This window comes from Bufo gargarizans, chromosome 10 (genome assembly GCF_014858855.1).
Source record: "Bufo gargarizans isolate SCDJY-AF-19 chromosome 10, ASM1485885v1, whole genome shotgun sequence".
Lineage (NCBI taxonomy): Eukaryota > Metazoa > Chordata > Amphibia > Anura > Bufonidae > Bufo > Bufo gargarizans.
Genome location: NC_058089.1, coordinates 33,583,769 through 33,594,999, shown reverse-complemented (window position 1 = coordinate 33,594,999; position 11,231 = coordinate 33,583,769). Strand labels below are relative to the sequence as shown.

Here is an 11,231-nt window from a genome sequence, read left to right as displayed (position 1 = left end):
CAGACACAGATCAGGCTCCCTCCCTGTACTGTCACATTCACATCTAAGCTGAGCTTTGTGTTGGATGTGAGCACTTCCCAGATCGCTGTGCTGATTGGAGCAGCTCCTGGACAAACCCTCTCTACCTTAATCGGCTTTCTTCTCCTGGACGCGACCCACTTGCAAATTAATCACCTTGGGATCATTCAGTTCTTCAGAGGGAGAGAAAGAATTCCTCTCCTGCCTACCCCAAAGTCATAATGGAGACAACTAAGGACATGAACCTTTATCCTTCAAGACCCTGCACCCTTCATGGTGTTTGACGCTTGGACATGTATCTCCAACAAAGTCATCCCTGTGCATCAATATGTGGTTCCACAAAGTCAACTTTAACTCCATGTCAGTAAGGATTAGTCTGTGTGGTCTTTAGGAGCAAAACATCTGGGATACAGACCGAAAGAATGAATAAAAGACTTAGAGTGGTCCACAAAGCTCTGAAATCAAGGACAAGATACTTATGACCTTACCCATGAGAACATCTACAAAAGTGAGAAGAACGGATGAATTCTCCACGGGAAAAACTGCTCTTTCTAGGAAGAAGAAGAAGACTGACCCAAGATCCTGTCTGATCTACAGTCTTCTGCTTTGATGGGACAGTGAATATAGTATTGTCAGGAAGCCATGCTGAAGAACATCTCCAACCAAACTTCTGAGCCCTCAGAAGACACACATTATAACTTTCTGGCCTTGTTCTTTGGGCTCATACTGATTGTGTTTATAATCTGTGGAAATGTATTGGTGTGTCTTAGTGTCTGTACAGAGAAAGCTTTGAAAACTACCACCAACTATTTCATTGTGAGCTTGGCAGTGGCTGACCTTCTCCTGGCTGTATTGGTGTTGCCACTGTATGTATACACAGAGGTAAGTCCGAATGTATTATCTGAATGTATACAGTGCACAACTCATAGAAACCTAGATATTGCTTTAAATCTGGAGGAGAGACAGGTGATATAGTTTTGCAATGTAATAGAAAGCAGTGTAAGGCCTCTTTCACACAACCATATGGATTTTTCTGTGTTTTGCGGTCTGTTTTTCACGGATCCATTGTTCCGTTTTTTGTTTCCGCTGTGTTTCCATTCCTGTTCCGTTTTTCCATATGGCATATACAGTATACAGTAATTACATGGAAAAAAATGGCCTGGGCATAAAATTTTCCATAGATGGTTCCGCAAAAATGGAACGGATACGGAAGACATACGGATGCATTTTCGTATGAGTTCCGTTTTTTTGGGGAACTCATTGACTTGAATGGAGCCACGGAACGTGATTTGCGGGCAATAATAGGACATGTTCTATCTTTCAACGGAACGGAAAAACGGAAATCCGGAAACAGAATGCATACGGAGTACATTCAGTTTTTTTGTGGAACCATTAAAAAAAGAATGGTTCCATATACGGAACGCAAAAAAAGGCCCGTAAATGGGGGGAAAAAACGGTTGTGTGAAAGAGGCCTAACCTTGCTCTAACTTTTTTTTTTGGGAGGGGGGTAGGTGTTTTTCATTTTAAGTAATACATGTTATATTTAACAATTTGCACATATCAGAAAGCATGAGGAATTACTCTGCTGTGCATGGTGTGCCTTTTGGTGGTAAATTATCTGCGGGTATCTCTTTTATAAATGTATAAGATATTTTATAGCTATATTAGGTATCAGTATAGTAAGGGGTCAAGGGGAATGCAATCCTAATAATTACATTATCTGGTTAGGTCGTAATAACAAAAATAAATACTAAACAAAAGTATAAACATTTTTATAAAATTCCCTTGGAGATTCCTTTCTGATATTTGATATACAAAGTCAGCACATGGCTAGTAACGGCTGCATTTTTAGTTGAGGTTTGTAAATATTGGGTGAAATGTATTACTATTACAGACGTTTAGACAAGACCAGACAGACAGGAGATGCACCAAATTTATCCTAGTGATATACACGGTGTGATCTCGCTAGACATATTAGACACTTTTCCTTAATCCCCACTTCTTGTTCAGCTTGGTTGCATTAGTATATTGTCAGTGAACGACCTACAATTTAACCCCTTCAGGACCTTGCAATTTCTCATTTTTGCATTTTAATTTTTTACTCTCTACCTTCCCCGATCCATACGTTTTTTATTTTTCCATTCGCATATCCGTATCAGGGCTTGTTTTTTTAGGGGACAAGTTGTACTTTGTAATGGCACCATTTACTATTACATACAATGTAGTCGGTAGATGGAAACAAATTCAAAAAGGTGTGGAATTGAAAAAAGAAATGCAATTTCGCCACATTTGTATGGGTTTTGTTTTTAGGTTGTTCCAAATACGTTAAAACTGAGCCATGTCCTTCATTCTCTGGGTCAGTACAATTACAAAGATTGCACATTTATCTAGTTTTTCTTGTGTTTTAACAGTGAAAAAAAAATAAACTTTGGAAAAAAGATTTTTCTTTCTATTCGCCATATTCTGGCCCCATCATTTTTTTTATAGTTATATCTACGAGCTGTTTGTGGGCTCATTTCTTTGTGGGACAATCTATAGTTTTTACTGATACTATTCTGGAATGTGATTGATTTTTTTCTCGTTATGCCGTTCGCCATGAGGAATAAATATTTTTAGATTTTAATAGTATGGTCGTTTTCAGATGGAGCAATGCCTATGATGTATATATTTTTTGATTGTTTATTTTTACATGCGGAAAGGGGGGATTATTTGAATTTATATATTTTTAATATATTTATTTTACATTTCTTTCTACCTTTTATTGTAGGACCCCAAGGGCCTAACAACTTGCAATTATTAGGCCCCTTTCACACGGGGGCGAGTATTCCGCGCGGATGCGATGCGTGAGTTGAACGCATTGCACCCGCACTGAATACCGACCCATTCATTTCTATGGGGCTGTTCACATGAGCGGTGATTTTCACACATCACTTATGCGTTGCGTGAAAATCGCAGCATGCTCTATTTTGTGCATTTTTCACGTAAAGCAGGCCCCATAGAAATGAATGGGGTTGCGTGAAAATCGCAAGCATCCGCAAGCAAGTGCGGATGCGGTGCGATTTTCACGCACGGTTGCTTGGAGACGATCGGGATGGAGACTCGATCATTATTATTTTCCCTTATAACACGGTTATAAGGGAAAATAATAGCATTCTGAATACAGAATGCATAGTACAATAGGGCTGGAGGGGTAAAAAAAAATATTTAAAAAAATTAACTCACCTTAATCCACTTGCTCGCGCAGCCGGCATCTCCTTCTGTCTTCATCTTAGCTTTGTGTAGCAACAGGACCTGTGGTGACGTCACTCCGGTCATCACATGATCTATCACCATAGTAAAAGATCATGTGATGACCGGAGTGACGTCACCACAGGTCCTGTTACTGCACACAGCTAAGATGAAGATAGAAGGAGATGCCGGCTTTGCGATCAAGTGGACTAAGTTGCGTTAAATTATTTTTTATTTTATTTTAACCCCTCCAGCGCTATTTTACTATGCAGAATGCTATTACTATTCAGAATGCTATTATAAGGGAAAATAATACAATCTACAGAACACCGACCCCAAACCTGAACTTCTGTGAAGAAGTTCGGGTTTGGGTACCAAACATGCGCGATTTTTCTCACGCGAGTGCAAAACGCATGTTTTGCACTCCCGCTGAAAAATCGCGCGTGTTCCCGCAATGCACCCGCACATTTTCCCGCAACGCCCGTGTGAAAGAGGCCTTAGACTTCCACTTCTATTTATTAATGGTAATAAATCCATTGATAAGTAGAAGATTTAGTAGATTGCAATTTAGTGCTGCCACCTGCAGGCCTACATTGGATTAATACAAATTTGAGGGAGCTCACCAGCTATTGGGGAGCTCAGTCAACCGTTTACCCTACGGCATCAAACCAAGTGCAAATAATACATAACAGTACATGGGACTATCAAAAAGATTTAAAAACAAGAATTGCTGAGCATATCAACAACATCAAAAAAGGTTGCGGAACGGAACCCTAGATAGAACATGTCCTATGTTTTTGTGGAACAGCCGGATCGCGGACCCATTAAAGTGAATGGGTCCGCGATTCGCTGCGGCTGCCCCACGGACTGTGCTCGTGCATTGCGGCCCACATTTTGCAGGCCGCAGCACGACCACGGGGCGCACACGTTCGTGTGCAAGAGGCCTTAAAACTATATAATGCAGTGTGAGTGTGAACTACATTAGAGAAAAGAGTGTAGAAGACTTCACTGAGAGAGTAGTGGATGCATGGAATAGCCTTCCTGCAGAAGTGGCAGCTGCAAATACAGTGAAGGAGTTTAAGCATGCATGGGATAGGCATAAGGCTATCCTTCATATAAGATAGGGCCAAGGGCTATTCATAGTATTTAGTATATTGGGCAGACTAGATGGGCCAAATGGTTCTTATCTGCCGACACATTCTATGTTTCTATGTTTCTATGGATGACGAAAAGAAGTGAAAGCTGAAAGAGTAATAAGAAGCAGCTGATGAGCTAATCTTTGATTCCAAGCTTTGAAAACATTATGTGCAATAGCAGTTAATTATAAAATAACATATAATAATATAGAACAAAAGAATCAAGGTAGTAGCATAAGAATTAGGGTACATATTTTTTATTTTTTTCTATATATTTTTTCTACATGTATACTGTATATATTTATTTTTTTACATTTTTTTATACACTTTATTTATTAGCACAATTATGTGTGTAATATAACAGATTGCCATATGCTCCCATGGTTAAACTTGTTATTACAATTGTAATAAGGTTGTCTTCCAGATGAATGAAACACAAGGTGTGAATGAGACTGTGATTAGAAGTGCTAGATGCAATCATGATTACAAACTAGGAAATGTTGTAACTGCATTAACCATCTTTTGGTATAAATATAATACATGCGGCTGATGCGAAATAGGTCGCCAGTATAAAGATATACTTGGAATTTCTGTTAAAGTCCAAGTAAATGGAGAATTTAAAAGTAAACAATGAAATATATCGACATATGTTCTAAATAGCGATATACAGGTCCTTCTAAAAAAATTAGCATATTGTGATAAAGTTCATTATTTTCTGTAATGTACTGATAAACATTAGACTTTCATATATTTTAGATTCATTACACACCAACTGAAGTAGTTCAAGCCTTTTATTGTTTTAATATTGATGATTTTGGCATACAGCTCATGAAAACCCAAAATTCCTATCTAAAAAAATTAGCATATCATGAAAAGGTTCTCTAAACGAGCTATTAACCTAATCATCTGAATCAACTAATTAACTCTAAACACCTGCAAAAGATTCCTGAGGCTTTTAAAAACTCCCAGCCTGGTTCATTACTCAAAACCGCAATCATGGGTAAGACTGCCGACCTGGCTGCTGTCCAAAAGGCCATCATTGACACCCTCAAGCAAGAGGGTAAGTGTCATGGTCTTACCTTCTTACTGTTCTCCTTCGTTTGACATGTGCTGGCGGCCATCTTGGTTTCTGGGTTTCTTGTAGCCTCCCACCCTGCGGCTTCTCCTTCCCACTGGGAGGAGCTGGATGCCTAGCTCATATATATAGGAGGTCTGTGGCTTCAGTTCCTTGCTTGGTCCTCCTGTGTTCACATGCTTCTAAGACTGCTGCTGCTTCTGGTTCCTGATCCTGGCCTCGTCTGACTACCGCGTTGGTTCCTGATCCTGGCTTCGTCTGACTACCCTGCTGGTTCCTGATCCAGGCTTCGTCTGACTACCCTTCTGGTTCCTGACCTCTGTCTACGCAAGACCCTGCTTCGGTTTAGCCATCCATTTGGACTTTTGCTTACAGCTTGATTTTCAATAAAGCCTTCTTATTTCCACTTATCTCTTGTTGTACGTCTGGTTCATGGTTCCATGACAGTAAGACACAGAAAGAAATTTCAGAACGAATAGGCTGTTCCCAGAGTGCTGTATCAAGGCACCTCAGTGGGAAGTCTGTGGGAAGGAAAAAGTGTGGCAGAAAACGCTGCACAACGAGAAGAGGTGACCGGACCCTGAGGAAGATTGTGGAGAAGGACCGATTCCAGACCTTGGGGGACCTGCGGAAGCAGTGGACTGAGTCTGGAGTAGAAACATCCAGAGCCACCGTGTACAGGCGTGTGCAGGAAATGGGCTACAGGTGCCGCATTCCCCAGGTCAAGCCACTTTTGAACCAGAAACAGCGACAGAAGCGCCTGACCTGGGCTACAGAGAAGCAGCACTGGACTGTTGCATGTCATTCGGAAATCAAGGTGCCAGAGTCTGGAGGAAGACTGGGGAGAGGGAAATGCCAAAATGCCTGAAGTCCAGTGTCAAGTACCCACAGTCAGTGATGGTCTGGGGTGCCATGTCAGCTGCTGGTGTTGGTCCACTGTGTTTTATCAAGGGCAGGGTCAATGCAGCTAGCTATCAGGAGATTTTGGAGCACTTCATGCTTCCATCTGCTGAAAAGCTTTATGGAGATGAAGATTTCATTTTTCAGCACGACCTGGCACCTGCTCACAGTGCCAAAACCACTGGTAAATGGTTTACTGACCATGGTATTACTGTGCTCAATTGGCCTGCCAACTCTCCTAACCTGAACCCCATAGAGAATCTGTGAGATATTGGGAAGAGAAAGTTGAGAGACGCAAGACCCAACACTCTGGATGAGCTTAAGGCCGCTATCGAAGCATCCTGGGCCTCCATAACACCTCAGCAGTGCCACAGGCTGATTGCCTCCATGCCACGCCGCATTGAAGCAGTCATTTCTGCAAAAGGATTCCCGACCAAGTATTGAGTGCAGAACTGAACATAATTATTTGAAGGTTGACTTTTTTTTTATTAAAAACACTTTTCTTTTATTGGTCGGATGAAATATGCAAATTTTTTGAGATAGGAAATTTGGGTTTTCATGAGCTGTATGCCAAAATCATCAATATTAAAACAATAAAAGGCTTGAACTACTTCAGTTGTGTGTAATGAATCTAAAATATATGAAAGTCCAATGTTTATCAGTACATTACAGAAAATAATGAACTTTATCACAATATGCTAATTTTTTTAGAAGGACCTGTATGTAGTTAAGAATAATTGTATGCTAAAAATAATGGGAAGTTATATTTTATAGATCCGTGATATAATGTGGGTAATTGTTGATTCAATATCGCATTGTGTGAATGATATATGTAGTTAAAAGATCCAGGCCAGGTGTTTGATTTTAGGCTACTTTCACACTAGCGTTCGATCGGATCCGTTCTGAACGGATCCGATCATAATAATGCAGACGGAGGCTCCGTTCAGAACGGATCCGTCTGCATTATTTTAGCATATAACAGCTAAGTGTGAAAATAGCCTCGTACGGATCCGTCCAGACTTTCAATGTAAGGTCAATGGGGGACGGATCCGCCTGAAGATTGAGCCATATTGTGGCATCTTCAAACGGATCCGTCCCCATTGACTTACATTGTAAGTCTGGACGGATCCGCACGCCTCCGCACGGCCAGGCGGACACCCGAACGCTGCAAGCAGCGTTCAGCTGTCCGCCTGTCCGTGCGGAGGCGAGCGGAGCGGAGGCTGAACGCCGCCAGACTGATGCAGTCTGAGCGGATCCGCTCCATTCAGACTGCATCAGGGCTGGACGGAAGCGTTCGGGTCCGCTCGTGAGCCCCTTCAAACGGAGCTCACGAGCGGACCGACGAACGCTAGTGTGAAAGTAGCCTTACCTTGATCAAGATGATTCAAAAAGACTTCACATGGAGTCCCAGGGTTTTCATTCGAGTATGTACCACTGAGGTAGAAACAAGTTTGTTTTCGAAACGCGTCTGGTGAAAGAATGCCAACAAAAAGATAGTGTGGACGGAGATCTACCTTTTCATACAAATCACAATATCATTGGACTGATATACAGCGTTCTGGGGCAGTATCTGGAGGAGTGCGCTAGTCTGCTAAGTACAGCCGCATAGCCTACTACGAGCCAATTGGAAACCACGGAGACCCGATAAAGAGAGAGACATAACGGGCAGAGACACGTGTGGTGCAAAATCCTGTATAGCACACCGTGATCGTGAGTAATCCAATAATTCATCTGGCTTTATGTGAATATATCCTAACAACACAGACACACAGCGCACGTATAACCTTGCCATCTGCATTGGAACTTACGTTGTAAAATTACCAGCTAGTGTGATGATAGAAATCTATATATATTTATATATATATATTATTTATTGATCGATGATGAAATGGCAACAAAATTGACTGAATGAATTACCGTCCAGTAACATAACTTCAGCAAATCTTTTGGGCCATTTTTATATATTTTTTTATTTTTTATGCGTGAGCTCCGGAAAATTTATACCTGGGTCAATAACTGATGCATATTTTTGTGATGTTTGTTTTATAATATTTTAATGAATGTTTATATGTATGGTGAGTAAATAAAGTGCGGGTGATTTGTCGAGAGGCAGTCCTATTAGTATACAACATTGGATTATACCTGTGAAAGGCTTCAGCAGGCTCTGGCCTTTCGCAACCAACAAATGACTCGCCCAGGAGAAGCCTTTCCATGCCTGGAAGAGCAGAGTTTCTGGGTTTTGGGCTCTGAGATGCCATGGTCACATTTGACCACGGCATCTGAAGGGTTAAATGCCTTCGATCAGCATTATCGTCAATCATAGACATTGGCCCAGAGTTTCTACTGTATGAAGCAGCAGAAACCAAGTGGCCATGGTGCTCACAAGTAGGCTCCATTTTTAAAGACTGGACTGTACATGTATGGCAGAGGTCCAGAAAGGGTTAATGTATATGGGGGGCTCCCAACTCTCCTCAAGCAGATGATGTTAAGGGAGTGCACACAGATAACGATATAGCCAAAGTATTGGGACACTCCTCTTAATCATTGAATTTGTTTTTCATTTAGTGCCATTGCCACAGGTGTATAAAATCCAGGCCCTAGCCATGCAGTCTGCCTTTACAAACATTTCTGAAAGAATGGCGTGCCCTACAGAACTCACTAAATTTGAGAGTGCTCCTGTAATAGGATGCCACCATTGTAACAAGTCAGTTTGTGAAATTGTATCCCTCCTAGATATTCCACAATGATTGGTATCATTGCAAAGTTGAAAGATTTACAAACCACAGCAACTCAGCCATGAAGCGGAGACCATGTAAAGTTACAGAGCGAGGTCGCTGAATGCTGAGGAGCATAGTGCATAGTCGCCAATGCTCTGCTTACTTAATAACTGCAGAGTCCAAACCTCTTCTGGCATTAACATCGGCACAAAACTATGCTCCAGGAGCTTTATGGCATGGGCTTCGATAACCAAGCAGCCACATGCAAGCCTTACATCACCAAGCGTTGGATGGAGTGGAGTAAAGCATGTCGCACCTTAACTCTGGAGCAGTGAAATATGTTCTGTGGAGTCATAAATTACACTTCTCTAACTGACGTCTGGCTTTGGTGAATTCCTGGAGAACGTTACCTGCCTGACTGCATTGTGCCACCTGTAAAGTTTAATGGAGGAGGAAAAATGCTATGCTATGTGTTTTGAAGGGTTAGCCTAGGCCCCTTAGTTCCAGTGAAGGGACATCTTAATGCTTCACCATACCAAGACATTTTAGACAATTGTATGTTTCTAAGGGTGGGTTCGCATCACGTTTTTCCCATCCGTGTGATGTATACGTTGGAATAAAAGTGGTGTGCTATGCTTTTGTATCCTGCATAGTGCACTAAAAAATGTATATGTTAACTGTATGGCATCAGTCTGAGGCATCCATTTAATGTATACCTTTTTGTATACATTAAAGGGGTTGTGTCATAGTGGACAATGGGGTCATATTGCTAGGACCTGCACCTATATCGAGAACGGAGCCCCGCAAGGTGGTGGCTGTAGGATTCCTGCCGGCCACCACCAAGCCGGCTCCCATAGAATGGGAGCGTACCGCGCATGCGCAGCCCCCGCTCCCATTCATTTCTATGGGGCCGACGGAAATAGCCAGCTTCACTTGTAGGGCCCCGTTCTCGATATAGGTGCGGGTCCCAGCGGTGGGACCCGCACCTATAAGACAATGAGGGAATATCCTAGCGATATGCCCCCATTGTCCATGATGAGACAACCCCTTTAAAGAGATGGGAAAAATCGTGATATGAACCAATCCTAACTTTGTGGGAACAGTTTGGGGAAAGCCCCAGTGCACAAAGCAAGGTCTATGAAGACATGGTTGGGTGAATTTGTTGTGGAAACACTTGACTAGCTGCACAGATCCCTGACCTCAACCCCATCCAACACCTTTGGGATGAACCAGAACGGAGCTTGCAAGCCAGGTCCCTCTGTCCAAACTCAGTGTCTGACCTCTGTGGGAGATTAGCTCGTGGGGATCACCTTTTTCTGAAACAGACAGTCCGTAAGCAGGCAGTTTCCTTGAAAATCTGTCTGGTTGCCAGGTTTATTTAGGCACAAAGGTTTGTACAGCAGAAAACAAACAAAACATAAAGTAAATCCTTGCCGTCCGGCGCTAAGCTATACAGTCATGTCCTGACTATACGGTGTGGGGCTGCTCCCCGACACCGCCAACACAAATGGTAAAGCAAACCTTTTGTTTTTCCTCGCATCCAAACATAGCTCTCTCTTCAGCAACACAGGTTACAGTCCTGAGACTCAGCACATGAGAGACCTGCTGTGCTCTCTTCCTGTTTATTTAAAGTCCACCTGGAGGTGAACTCCAGTGGACCACAATCTCTGGACCGGAACCAAGCCTGCCACAGAGGCTGGAAAAACCCGGGCCGGATTCCGGTTCAGTCCCTGACAACAGAGCGCATGCGAGGTGAAACATACCTATCATCCACCACCTCGCCTCGCATACCGTCACACCTCACAAATGCTCTTCTCGAAGAATGGCCAATTTTTTTTAGAAAGCCTTCCCAGAAGAGTGGAAGCTCTTTTAGCTGCAACAAGGTGGAGGGCAACTCCATATTAATGTCTATGGATTTAGAATGGGATGGGATGTCCTAAAAATCCTGTAGGTGTAATGTCTAGGTGTTTCAATACTTGTGTCCATATTTTTTGTGTATATATTGTGTATATATTATAGTAATGAAGTAATGGTAGGAGACAGGATAGATAGATAGATAGATAGATAGATACGATAGATAGATACTATAGATAGCTACGATAGATAGATAGATAGATAGATAGATAGATAGATAGATAGATAGATAGACAGACATGC

General features: G+C 42.2%; 1 protein-coding gene across 1 annotated transcript in view; it reads left to right on the top strand.

Annotated features, from left to right (window-relative positions):
• The first annotated feature begins 657 nt into the window (after positions 1-657).
• Positions 658-11,231, top strand: part of DRD4 (dopamine receptor D4) — a 51,889-nt gene continuing 41,315 nt past the window's right edge. Inside the window, exon 1 of the mRNA XM_044270926.1 lies at positions 658-900. Coding sequence (XP_044126861.1) covers positions 661-900 — 240 coding nt within the window. The 5' untranslated portion in view covers positions 658-660. The remainder of the gene's footprint in view (positions 901-11,231) is intronic.